This window comes from Camelina sativa, chromosome 14 (assembly GCF_000633955.1).
Source record: "Camelina sativa cultivar DH55 chromosome 14, Cs, whole genome shotgun sequence".
Lineage (NCBI taxonomy): Eukaryota > Viridiplantae > Streptophyta > Magnoliopsida > Brassicales > Brassicaceae > Camelina > Camelina sativa.
The window spans coordinates 24,181,985-24,196,171 of record NC_025698.1 but is presented as its reverse complement, the minus strand read 5'-3'; the positions used below and the strand labels follow the sequence as shown (position 1 = coordinate 24,196,171).

Here is a 14,187-nt window from a genome sequence, read left to right as displayed (position 1 = left end):
TCTCTGAGGAAAGCGAGGAGGTTCGTGCAAAGTCAGATGGGAGTGAGGAGACCACTGTAAAGGAAGGTAATGAAGAAGATACTTCTCCCACTCAGAAGAAGATGAGCTCTCTCACGATTGACCCGAGTGGTACAGAATCTAACCCGACCACTGTTTCTCACCTGAACCAGAAGGGTCAAGCCAAGTCTAAACCGACCTCCTCTGGCTCTCAGAAGAAGATAGACCCCTCTGAAGTGGTTGATGCTTCTCTTTCTGATGACAGTGTCAAACAAAGATCAGTACCCATAAAAGTTGCTGATGAGTCTCCTGCAATCTTAACAGTCGGTACTATTCCTCTGGACACCAAGTCACTTCAGAAGTAAAACCACCCCGGGTTTGGCTTATTATCTGATTCCTGATATTTAAAATCATCTCCCTAAAATGTCAAAAGTTAATCATGCTTCATCATACAAGCCAATGTGGTATGAAGGGAGGGTTCTGTTTGTATAGATGAGAGTTGACTGGTTTGATCAAACGCCAAAAAAGAGAATTGTTGAGGTTGACTGGTTTGATCAAACACCAAAAAAGAGAATTGTTGAGGTTTACGGGTTTGTTGTTGCGTTTTTGTTATTTGGATATGGCCTGAGTATTGTTGTTACTTCTGAGTATTGTGATCCGAAGTTCATATGCTGTCCGCTTACGGTGTGTGTGTTTCTTTCTTCTTCTCTTTTCTACTGTAAAATCCTCATTTTGACTTTTACATCTGCCCTTTGTTTGTTTGTACTTTGTTCCTCCCAACTCAAAGAGTTTCAAATTGAATATTAAGTTTTTTTTTACACCTTGATGACATTCTTATATTATGGCATACCACCTAGTCTAATCTTAGTTTAACTCGTGTCTCCTATTAGGTAACTTAGTTTAACTCGTATCTCCTATTAGGTAAATTATCAGCTGACTGATTATATTTAATCGCATATTAAGTCACTTATATTGTTACTTGCAAGTGCATCTTTTGAGAAATATGTATTTCACTGTCTTCACTGAGAAGTAAAAAGATCGTATGAAACGAATGCAACAAAAACGAAATATTGTAAGTACTGATAGATATAAAAATATTTATAATGGACGAAAAATAATAAGCCATAGAGAGAGACATCATCTAAATGCATAAAAATCTCATCGCACAAATAAGGCTTCCACTAAAAGACCCTACAAGGGATGGCCCGATATACAACTAAATAAAAGGGCAAACCTTAACCATCCAAGTGTGCGCACGCTACTAACAACCATAATTTGAATCATATGCTTCTTCCACCACCGGAGAGCCATCAAGCAAACAATCAATTGGCGGGATCGTCAACGTCTCTTGTTTCCCGTAAGCATTCCAACAAAACGGATCATCAACTAGCTCACCTTCCTCGGGCAACAGCTCGACCTCCGACATCGTTATATTCGTGCAAGCGACGGTATCACTACATGCAAAATGAATCGGCGGACTTCTAACGTCGTAAGTTCCTTTGATGTTACGGTACTCCACATCGAAGACTCGAACCGCAGATGTCTCGTTGCGACACTCTTTCGATGAGCAGTAGTACTGGTCGACGATTATGCAGTTGAGGACGTTCTCCATTTGGATGTTTTCGAAGAGGAGGTTTGAGACGGATCCGGTTCCGCCTTGCCATGTTTTCACCCGGAGACCATTATCGGAATCGCGGATCGCCGTGTTTCGGACTGTTATGTTTGAAACGCAGGCTTGTGAATTGTGCACTCCTAAGCTCCCAATGCTGCGTTTTGAGACACATTTTCAAAAGTTTTTTTAGCGGTTAGAACACATAAAAACAAAATATATAGTAGTTGATACTGATTTTTCCAATGATAAGAGTCATAAACTTATGCAGTTTTTTTTTTTAGTTTTAGACCAAATTAAGTGAAAGATAATATCTTATTAGAATTTTGTATAGAAATATTTATTCAAACTCGAAAATGATATTTATGAATATGAAAAACTTTAGTTTATTAAACTGCTGCGTTTTTTAGAAAATCGGTTACAATCAAATCGCGTTTTGACCGAGGTGAATAAATTAAAAAAAAAAAAAATAGCACCCTAATAGAAAAACGATAAAATTAATAGTACTTGTGTATGATGTTTCCAATAATAAAGAATCAATAATCATGCAATTTTGAGTTTTAGACTAAATTAGTATTAAAAATGGTATTTTTTTGAAGTTTTGCATAGAAATATATTATTCAAGTTCAAAAATAAGATTTATGGAATATAAAGAACTTTTTGGTTTATTAAAATCTAGTGCCAAGTTCGATATTTTTTGTCAACTAGTTAAAAAGTTCAATTTCCAGTGGATGGAACATTCAGCTAACATCCGTGATCCATGTTAAAAACACACAGACATCGTAATGGAATCAATTCCAAAAACAAAATAAACAACAAAAATTAACGTTAATATTCTGTTTTTAATGACTGTATATAATTAAAAAAATAAAAAATAAAAAAAGACAGAAAAGGAAATGAAAAAGAGACAGACCTGATCCCGTGACTAGGCCCACAAGTGACACCTTGAATGTCAACATCTGAGCAGCCAGTTCCTATCGATATGCAATCGTCTCCTGTTTCATTTTATTGTTCATTCCCAATTAATACATAATAATATTAGTAAAACCAAAGTTACAACACAACATTATTGATAGATACCAATAAAAAAACAGTACCGTTGCTAACGACAGAGTTGTAAATGGCAACAGATCTTGTGTTTCCAAGATGGATACCATCCGTGTTCGGACTTAGTTTCGGAGACGATATTTGGATTTCGTTTATTAGAACTCCTTCACATCCGTCGAATTTCATGTGAAACTGTGGGCTGTTTTGGATTCTTAATCCTCTCACCACTATATTATTGCTCATGAAAAATCGTATCATCTAAACAAAAATAATGAAAAAAGGGTTAGTGCTAAACTAAATTTAAATCGGTATTGGATTTGGTTCGGTTTAGTTAGGACTCACGGTCGGGCTCTCACATGGTCCAGACGACGATGATCCGTTTGGTCCCTGAAAAAAATGATAATAAAACACAGAGTCCAAATTACATTATTTGACAACAATTTCTTTTGTTTTTATAAGAAAATTTGTATACGAATAATAATAGTACGGTTTCTTGTCGTGTGTTCTGTTTTGTCACGACCACACGACTTATCAGCTAATAATTAATAATCAGCAAATCTCTAATGTAAAGTTATAAAAGTAGTGAAATTTTTTTACCCTGTGTGGTTTGCAAGGTAGATCCCACCATTTTTGACCATTGCCTTCGACGGTGCCTTTGCCGGCAAATGTGATACCCTCGAGGCGGTAAAAAACCAACCACTGTTGTTTACTGTCTTTCTCTGGCCATTCCTCTGGTCCGTCCGGTGGCATCAACACTCCGTCCAACTTCATAATCCCAACCAAAAAACACAAACGTTAAAATTTACATAAATAATACTTTCAAATGACATATATATAATTAGAACATAAACATGGTACATTTTTATGGTTATTTTTTTTTTGGTAGAAACATTTTTATGGTTATTAGCATAGTGATTTTTTTTTTAAATGTTATTTTTGTTAGAAGAAGAATCATTTATTTTGTTTGGCTCACCTGAAATACGAGTCCCGGTTGACATGGACCGGAGAAAATAGTGGAAGTGATTTTAAAAACGCCACCTTCAGGTGCCAAAACGATGCCGGACTCGACGGCACAAGCGGCTTTCCAAGCATCTCTAAACGCTGCCGTGTCGTCGCAAGAACCATCACCCACTGCTCCATATGACGTGACGTCAAAGATGCACCCTGAGTCAGAATCTCCCGGAGCCGGGTCTGGACTCGGGTTTGGATTCGGGTACGGGTCAGACGGGACTTGATCAGGTGGATTGGCTGATTCAAGAGGAGGTGGAGGTGGAGGAGAAGAAGGAGGAGGAAGAGGATGCGAGAGGCCACGACGACTCTTGTGGTAATGATATCTTCCTTGTGCCACGTACGTGAAATGTCCGAAGAGGACAGTGGAGATTATGTAAGCCACGAGAATGCCTCCGAGACCTCGCATTGCTAAGCTATGGAGAGGAGAGAAATGGAGAAAGAGAAAGAGAGAGAGTGTTAAGTTAAGAGAGTTTATAGATGAGTTTTGAGAGTTTATAGATGAGTTTTGAAGTCTGTTATATAGCAAAGCAGAACAGAACACACACAGAGACAAATGGAGTTTGAAGTCCGTGTAGATGACACGTGTTTATTACTTGTTGGTTATTGAGTTCTATATATGTGTTGTTGTTGGACATGAGGTTTTTTAAGAGGAGGAGACTTGTTTTTAGTTAGCAAATATTCTACTGTTTTTACGACTTGTCTTTTTCTCTTTTCAATTCTTTATTTTTATTTTCTAGTTAGAAAGATTGTAATGTTTTCATCTATATCGAAATATTGACTAATGTTTGGATTGATATATACTTATATGGCTTCTGAATGGTCAAGGTGAATACGTTTTGAATTAATAACATAATAAAACAAATTAATCTTTTTAAGGATTCATAGAAGTTTATCGATACTTTACTATTATATAGAGATTGATCTATAAAAACAAATGACCTTCTTGTGTATTGGGAAAATTCTTGACTTCTTGTTTTTTTGTTTTTATAGATCAATCTCTATATAGTAGTAAAGTATAGAGTGAACTATGACTTTACCACAATATAGTTTTTTACATAACGTTGTTTTTGATCTTACATACTTTCTATCCATTATATTTTTTAATTCTTGTTTGGATTTTTGTTTTTTTCAACAATATACTGTATACATGTTATCATCATCAACTTAATCATAATTTATATCATCTATTAAATTTATTTACTAGACGTTTTCTGAGTTATGCTTGAACGGTTTTTTTTTTTTTTTTTAAACTATTTTCTGAGTAAATATGTGAGAATTAAAAATAGGGGAAAAGAGACATTACCACGGTAGTTATTGTAGTATATATATATACTTAGTTTCTGCACTATGTTTCTGCACTATGTATATACTTAGTTTCTGCACTATATATATATATACATATATATTATATACTATATGTATATATAGTTATATTATTTCTTGCAGTCCAAGAGATTTCATGTTTCCTATCTTATAAGATCCAAATTTCTTAGCATATTATTGATGCTAATTATTTTTTTACAAAAATATTAGAGCATAAACAGTGGTAGTTTTTCACATGTGTTCTCAACAAAATAAAAAAAAAAATAATAAAAAGTAAAGGAGAGAGAAGAGAATCGATTCTCATTTTAGAACATTTGAAAACCTCTTGAGAGACTGCTTTCACATGTGTGGACATATAATTGGTTGTAATTTTTATTTTTATTTAAATTTTAAATAAATAATTAAGTAGAATAATAGATATTAAAATAATATATTTGAGAGACTGTGGGAGTCTCTACCCATACATGCTCTTATATATTGATTTTCATTCAATGGATAAAATTATTGATGCTAGTTAGTAGTTAGGAAGTCCTCCTAGCTAGTAATCCAGACTATTTCTTAAAAGAAATCTGAAATTAAATTAAATTAAAACCCTTAAGCAAGTCAGTCAGTACAACAAGGTTTCATCAGTAACCCTGGTTACTCACCTCAATCCCCATGCAAAAGAATTGCCACGTTAACTTAATATAACAATTAACAGATTTGTAAGATACTAATACTTTTGATCAACTATATGTAATGGATACAAAAAAAAATAATAACTAATTACTTATTAGTGAACATTATTCCAATTCTAATCTCGTAGAATCCTAATATATTTGTAATACCACCAACACGCAACGTTATTATCTAACAAATAGCTGTCGTGTGATATTTATGCAAATGAGAGTTTGCGTCTCTATGTTCGTGATATATAACAAACTTGAATTTTGGTTGTGAGGGCTTTAGATCTATAATTGGACAAAATTCTTATTGGTAAATTATCCACTAGTAGACAGCATATCTTCATTTGCCATAGTAAGATATATAAGACCACAACTTAATAATGGAATATGTGTAGAGATAGCTAGCTAGAAGAATAATTATTGGTTAATAAACATATAAAAATACGAAATGATTAGAACACATAATGTTGGAAGGACTGATTTGAAATCTTGCGCTTACATTCGTGATGTACATGTGTGTGCGGCACTGTCAATAATTAATTGTTCACCTTCTCTCTTCGTACCGTATTGTTCAGAACATGGATCATGTTTATTTACATGACCGACTTAAATTTTGTAGGCCATGTTTAAAGTTGTATGTATCAACAGTATACATATATATATATATATATATATCTTCTCATAAAATACTGAACTTATAATGTTTGGACCGCATTAGCCTGGATTATATGAAACAGTCTAATCAATATAATAAAAATTAGATGTTTTTCACCAGGTGATGACACACCAGAAAATCAAGCTATACTAATATTTCTAACTTCTATAACAAGTAAAGAAAATAAAATAAGAGGATAGTGTCTTTAATCAAGTGGTTACAGGTTTACAACACCACAGTTATGACGGATCCCTCCAAAATATGTTTATGTATTTTGACCAATATTAACTTTTCTAACAATTAAAAAAACGCTATAAAACAATATGTGTTTAAATTTATATTAAATACAAAAATACACCACAAATTCAAACCACACTAATATATCTCCCACATTAGGGTAAAGAATATAAAACATTAGGCTATTTATACAATTAAGTTCACTCAATTTAAATGTAAACATTTATAAGCCATCTTTGATTTGAGATTTCTCAATCATTAATTAATTAGTGCATTTTCTATTTTATTATTGTATAAACCATAGTTTTTACAATTAATATAATTCTAAAAAGAAGTTCATATATTCAAGAATTCAATATATCTAAACATAGTTACAAAAAGTATTACCGCGGCGTAGCGCGGGTCTAACCTAGTAAATATAAAAATATTTGATTTTTAATCTTTTAAAGAAAATATTAATAAGTTATATTAAGTTCTTTTGGTAAAAAAAAAATTGAAGCAAGTTCTTCAGCTCAGTTTGCAGATTCATATGTACAAACACTTATACAATTGATTGTAAAGTCATCTTATATTTGAAAGGTAATAGTGACTTGGAAAATTCATAAACTGTGTATATGGATAGATCTTTAGAATCTTTTTCGATTCAAGAAAAAAAGATCATTCATACGACAACGATTGATATCGATCCCAATCCACAACAACAGCATTACCAGTCATGCCCTTTTTAGCTTCTTAAAACTTTAGTTTGTGAAACACTAACAATGCCGACGAATGATAAAGAAAAGTAACACAGATATCTAACAAAAAAATAATAATAAGCGTTTTGTATAGTTTAATAAATAAAAAAATCAAGTGATATAAATAATTGAGAAGCAAATAGACAAATCTCGTGACACTTTGTTGTATTGTAGTTGAGTTTATTTCTTGTGGATGTTGAAGACCCGTAAGGAAAAGAGTTGGGCGGGGGCTCCGGAAATGTATCCATTGATTCCCAATGCTTCTAAACGAGCTGTCCTCCCACACATTTATCTATTTCTTGCTTTTGGTTTTTAAACAAGAATCATTTAATGTCGGCCAGAATCATCTCTAATTTCATAAGAAACTATATATACAGAATTCAATTCACCAATACATGTATACATTGTTAGAATTTCTCATAGTGGATGTAATCATGTAAAATATATACGTAGACAGTGACATAATATTCTTCAAACGTACAAAGTAGTTTGTCTCTTAATTAATTGTTTTTATTCTATTTTTTCCTTCCCATACACAAATTTATACAGTATAAATCTAGTGCCTATCATTATCTTTGGGCGATATCGAAGAAAGAAGGCATAAACATTACTTACATATGAGAATATGTTCAAGACTTCAAGTCAATCTCCTAACAAAACTTATGCACTAGCTAACACAAATCCACTAAAGTATATCTAGGTTATTGATATCCTCTCAAAGATATAGTTGCATGTCACAAATGAATATCTCTATGAACAGAAATATACTAGCGACTAGCTAGACCTTTTGTGATCGACATGAAATATATGTTATGCTGTCCTATTAAAAAAACTGTATGTTAGGTCGAAGCCATTATTCCCAAAAGTTATTTGATTTAGAGGAAGAAACAAGAAAAGTTTAAAGCGTGAGTCTTTTTTTTTTGTTGTTGTATATTTTCGTCTCTATATGTCACATGTATATCTCTCTCACGGGTCGTGAGTGATGATGGGCTCTTGTGGCTCAACTTAACACCACGTGTACACTTTGGTTACACGCGCCGCAACGCTCTCTGTTAGTGGCTCTTTTTCCACCATCCGGAAGTATCTTCAAGTCGCGACATGTGTTTTGTTTCCAAATCTATATGCCGCAAACTGTGAAGGATACTCCAAGTAACATCAAACTTTTTGTGTGTACATTTATGTCTACGTGACAGCACGTATAAATATGTTTTTATACATATTAATGTTTGAATTACCCATAAGCATAATTCAAAAACATAAGTTTAATTCTATGACAGCACGTATAAATATATTTTTATATATATCAATGTTTGAATTACCCATAATAAGCATAATTCAAAAACATAAGTTTAATTCTATGTAACAACGAGGACTTCGACCATTTCGTACACCTGATGGGTCTTAGTCTCTTAGATATATATGGTTATGCAATTTGGCTAGTTTTAATGTTGGTGGTTTTGTGTTTATTGGACAATAAAGATAACATGTTCTGTGGATGATATAAACCACGACTAACATTATCCTCTATATATATATTTTTTTAAAATTGCATACTTAAAAATAAGAGAAATACTCCTCAATAGCACTAATTTATGTTTTTCTAACAAAATTAGCACTCACTCTTAAATATTCCACATTTAGCACAAATTTAATATAATTAAATACTTTAATTTAAAAAAAAATATTACAATCTTTGATCTCTCGTGAGAGAGACGAGAACGAAGTCTCACATTAATCAAAGCTCAGAATCGCCTTCAATGGATGCTAAGATCGGACAATTCTTTGACTCCGTCGATTTCTTCTTCACCGGTAGCGATAAGATTCCTTGGTGCGATGGAGATGTCATCGCTGTAAGTTTTTCTCTAATCCTTCTCATGTGTTTGCTTTTTCTTTCCGCCTTACATTTCCAAAGACGAAGAACCATCTCTTGTAGGTAAATGGAATCACGAACTATTAGAGGAAAATTTATAACTGTTTTTGTTTGCCAATTTCTGAAATCAGATTTGCTTTCTCCAAGATTAGCCCCATCCTTTGATTTTTGGATTCGAGAGAACTTTGAAATCGAGCTTTAGAAGTTTTTTACAGGCTTCACCAGCTAAAAATCCATGGTTTTGATTGATGTGTAGGGATTTGAAAGAGAGGTTCGAGAGGATCTTAAGCAAGAGTGCTTAATGTGAAAGGTTCGAGAGGTTCACTGAGGATCTTAAGCAAGAGTGCTTAATGCAATTGTCATGGGCACTTGTTCATTCCCGTCAAACCGAAGATGTGCAACCGAGAATTGTCATGCTTGAAGGTAGTAATGTCCCATCTTTTTCTGTGAAATCCATGTCCTGAAAGATTTGGTGAGTGAAAGAGTTAGAGTGAGAGTATAGTAGAATTTTGCAGTTCTACTATACTTTTGGCTTGTGTAAGTTGATGGAAGCCAAATCCTTCATGAATTTAGTAAATTATGATTGTGATTTTGATCTCCTTATTACTAATGATGATTATGAACTTAAGTATTGATTTGAACTAGATGATTAATTTTAAGCTAGGTGAGCTTTTTAAATTTTGACAGATATGGTGCCTTGCTCGAGAGTTTCATTGGTAGACAAGATTTAGTAGAAAACATTAAGGATTGTATCATTGATTTGGGAGGAGCAGATCCTCTAGATACCAAGGTTTGTTCTTTTATATGATACTTACTTTCTTTAAACCAAGACACTTAGGATGTGATTTGCATGATTTCTCTAATCTCTTCATTTCATTATTTGCCTAAGATGCAAAACTCAAAAGATTCATATTTAGGGGCAGGAATATCGTCAATGTTTTTTCTATTACACGGACGACGCTGGTTATTTCCTCTTTAACTGTCGGACAAGGCCATTGAATATGACAACTTCATGGAGAAATGGTGGACAAGAAGCATATTACATAGCCAAATTTGAACACGACGGTGAAGCGAGTCATAGCGATGGAACGTTTGTAAAATCTGTATAATGCTTATATTCGTACTTTAATGTATTATGATCATCCTACTTCTTAATTTTATTGAAATAAAAGAGAGCCTCTAACAGTAAATATGGTCATGAAAGTCTTCATTAATTTTTATGATATTCTTCATGAATTTATTTTTCTATGAAGGTTTTCCTGAAATTCGATAAAAACTTCCTAAATATCTGGGAATCCTTCATGAATGTTTTATGATCATTTAACAATTTTTTACTTGAATGTATTATGATCATCCCACTTCTTGAATTTTCTTGAAATTAAAGAGAATCTGTAACAATAAATATGTTCATGAAAGTCCATGAATTTTTATGAAATCTTTCATGAATTTATTTTTCTATGAAGGTCTTCATGAAATTTGATAAAGTCTTCCTAAATATCTATGGATCCTTTCTGAATTTCATACAATCTTTCCTGAATTTAATACAATATTTCCTGAATTTCATATAATATTTCCTGAAGTTCAGTCACAGTTAAAACAAAGTGCTAACATAAACATGTGAGAATGTTATACATTAGACAAGTACCAAAAAAAACTAAAAAAGTTTCTCAAGCATCATATATGTCTAAACATCAGATAGAGTAAAATTGTATAAAGGAACACAGTCTCATCTGCAGATATCCAAAGCATACTTGCATCTTGTGTCATCTGCAGATACATCACGTAGCTTAGAGAAAAACCTCATTTCCTGCGATAAAAATTGAAATTAGGGAATAAGTTTCAGGAACATCATCATGAATTATCAACAATGCTTCCTTAATCTTCAAATATGACAAAGAAACACAAAATTACACGAGCAACAAACAACACACTTTGCTACACGAATCATTTGTACCAGTCAACCTGAAAGTTAGACTTACTAATCAAACTCTAATGCAAAAAATCACACAACCATCAACAATCACTTTGCTACATGAATCATTTGTACCAATCACATCTTAACCTTCACCAACGAGCTCAATTTACAATAAAAAATCACATTCACTCCATTAAACTTCATCAAATTAGCAAACAAATAAAACACCTAAAACCCCCCAACTGAATCAAAAAAGCCCAATTTTACAAGCTAGGTTTTAGAATAAGAAGAAAGATTCAAACACAAAGCGTTTCAATTAACCAGATGGCGATGGAGGAGAGAGAGAAAGAGGTGAAAGCGGTGGCAATTTTTGATCTCCAGCGGGTGTCACTGATCTTCTGCGGATGTCATCGATCTCTTGTAGATCGCCGGCGATTTCGTCGAAACTTTGATCTTCTGTAAACAATCAACAACGAGATGATGATAGTTAGTGGAAGAGAGATGCGTGATTGTACTTTGTCCAGGAAAGCGCTTAAGACAATGATAATATATAAAAAAATTAAAAAAAATTATTCTTTTAATATTTAATTAGAGTATATGTGTTAGTTTTGGAATTTAGGAGAATGTGTGCTAAGTTTGGAAGAGAAACTTAAATTAGTGATATTTTTGAGAATCTCCCTAAAAATAATAATCGGATCATAGGAGTGGAGAAATTTTTTTTTTCAATTCGCTAACTAATTTGTGTAAAACACAAAAAAACCTAGAAATTATATAATACTTAAATTTTACTTTTTTTTTAACAAAATAAAATTTGATATAGTTTATTATTTTTTATATTTTTAGCTAAAATATCTTATAAATCGACAATGACGAAAAATATTCCAATGTGAGTTTACTTTTGTCCCCAAATATAATTAAAAAAGCATCAATACATTGTTTCAGGGAAAAATCATACAATATATACTGAAAAGTATACGAGTTCTTGAAAAGTATATGTATTGCAATTATGCTTAGTGAAATTTATTGTAACAAAATATATATTGGCAGTAAGCCCTAACGACCAAATCGTGACGATCAAAATGATCTTACTTCGGAGCTACCAAACGTTGCGAATAAAAATAGAAAGTTGTTGCATGTAGTCTATAAAATATAATTTTCTTACTAGATCCATGATAACTCAAAATGTCATGGACGTAGATTATATAATTTACGAGAAAGATTGATATGACATTAAATGGGATTGGAAAAATGGTGAGTCGCCACGTGTGGTTTCGCAAAACTCACGGGCATGTGTATGTCGCACCAGAGATGCGTCACGGGTTGGTGAATTTTAGGTTAATGATCTATTCATAACGTTGAGATTTGATTTGATGCTTAGCATAATCGTATATAAACAATATAAGTACTATATTTTTAGTGTGATTTGGACGGCTTGACGACAATGTTCACACTCCGTAAGACAGCGGAAGAAACCCAAAGGTTCTTGTCTGCTTCGTGGATGTTTAATTAGTTCGAAATGCTTAATTATTTGCTTCTTAATTACTAATTAATTAACATATTTGTAAGACTAGCTAGAGGTTGACGAAAAATAATGGTAAAGCTCTATATTCTCCATCTCCCACGGCGGAGTAAATCTATAGATTATACATTCTAACAATTGATATTCATATGTATTTAAGAGTATGTTATTTTTACAAGTCTAAATAGTAATTATTAACACGTCTCTTTAGTTGGAGGTTTGAGCATTATAATAGCTTAACCGAAATTTAGATTCAATATTGTTGATATGAAAAACAACGATTTAAAGTGTTTTAAATGGTTTATAAGATCTTGGCAGACTTTCGGTAGAAATTGATATGAACTAAGAAGAATTGACAAACTGGATTTGTATTGATTAATTCTTTGTTGCTCGGTACCCAATTCCCCCTCCTTCTTTACAGAATTCGAGTATTTAAACTGAAACAACCCTAGAACTATCATGGATCTCTTCCTACGATTTCGCTCACGATCCTGTAATCATTTCCCCAGTTTGACTTAGCGATCTTCTCAATCCAATTCTCTTCCTGGGCCTGCAGCAGGCCCATTATCGTATTAGACATCTGCTCCTTAATGGGTTTTTCTACGGCCTCTCGATCGTCGAAACCCAACACCAACATATATGAAGTTGAGGAAGAGTGTTTGTAAGGAGTATTTGACAAATAATTATAGGTATTGAAGGTGGATCGAGATCAGGGACATGGAGTATCAGTAATTTAAAAGCAACTTGGTCGAGGAAAAAGTATTATTAGTGTCAATGTTGATATGTTTTGTTCGTTGGTGACTTGGTATATAACCGGATTCGATAATATGTAAATTACATCAGACTACGCAACAAGGCATGTTGGTGGAGAGCGGTAAGTTGAAAGGCCGCTAGAGAAAAGCATATTTGCGTTTTGCGATATACTAGTGGATACGTTTTAAGACATTGAAATAGATGCGTTGAGGTCATGTATGATATATGTGCATCTGGATGTGTATAATCTATGCAAGGCAATCATTTTTTTTTTCTGATGTATGATGTACATGCATGTATATATGCATTAGTGTATAGTGTATACTATGTGGCCAATGTGGCCAGGTAACCTTATATGTATAAATCATGGCCATAGTGTGTTGTTTTTAACCAAATTTATTTTCAGTGCTAGTCAAAAGAAAGCTTTGGACCTTGGGCAATTCTCGCTCAATCTATTAAGTTCTTTGGGCTTGTATCCAAAAAAAAAAAAAAAAACACATACGATCCGTTAAATCATGGTTATGTTTGTTAAATGTCTTGTGCTATTTAATTAAGAAGATTATATATTTTATTCAAATGCAATAAATCGACTTGTGCTTTTAGATTGTTTTAAATTAAATGCATAATTGTATACTATTGAGAAGACGGTCACGTGAAAAAGTTCGATAGACAAATCTAAGTTCAAGTTTATATCATACTAGATAAATATGGACTCGCCTGTGCAAGTTTAAAGTTTATAAATTAAATTAAAATTTACAAAAATATATTAAAATTTAATTTTCGTTATTTATATTGTTTTATGTTTTATGTTTGCTATAATATACAGATTTATATCTATTTACAAATTTT

General features: G+C 32.8%; 1 protein-coding gene across 1 annotated transcript; it reads right to left on the bottom strand.

Annotated features, from left to right (window-relative positions):
- On the bottom strand, positions 1,050 to 4,149 carry LOC104742314 (polygalacturonase At1g48100). The gene is made up of 6 exons (XM_010463307.1): positions 3,627 to 4,149; positions 3,251 to 3,418; positions 2,996 to 3,040; positions 2,704 to 2,911; positions 2,520 to 2,601; positions 1,050 to 1,763 (listed from the first exon to the last, which is right to left on the bottom strand). Exons 1-6 carry the CDS (start codon positions 4,068 to 4,070, stop codon positions 1,259 to 1,261), a joined length of 1,452 nt encoding a protein of 483 aa, XP_010461609.1. The 5' UTR covers positions 4,071 to 4,149; the 3' UTR covers positions 1,050 to 1,258.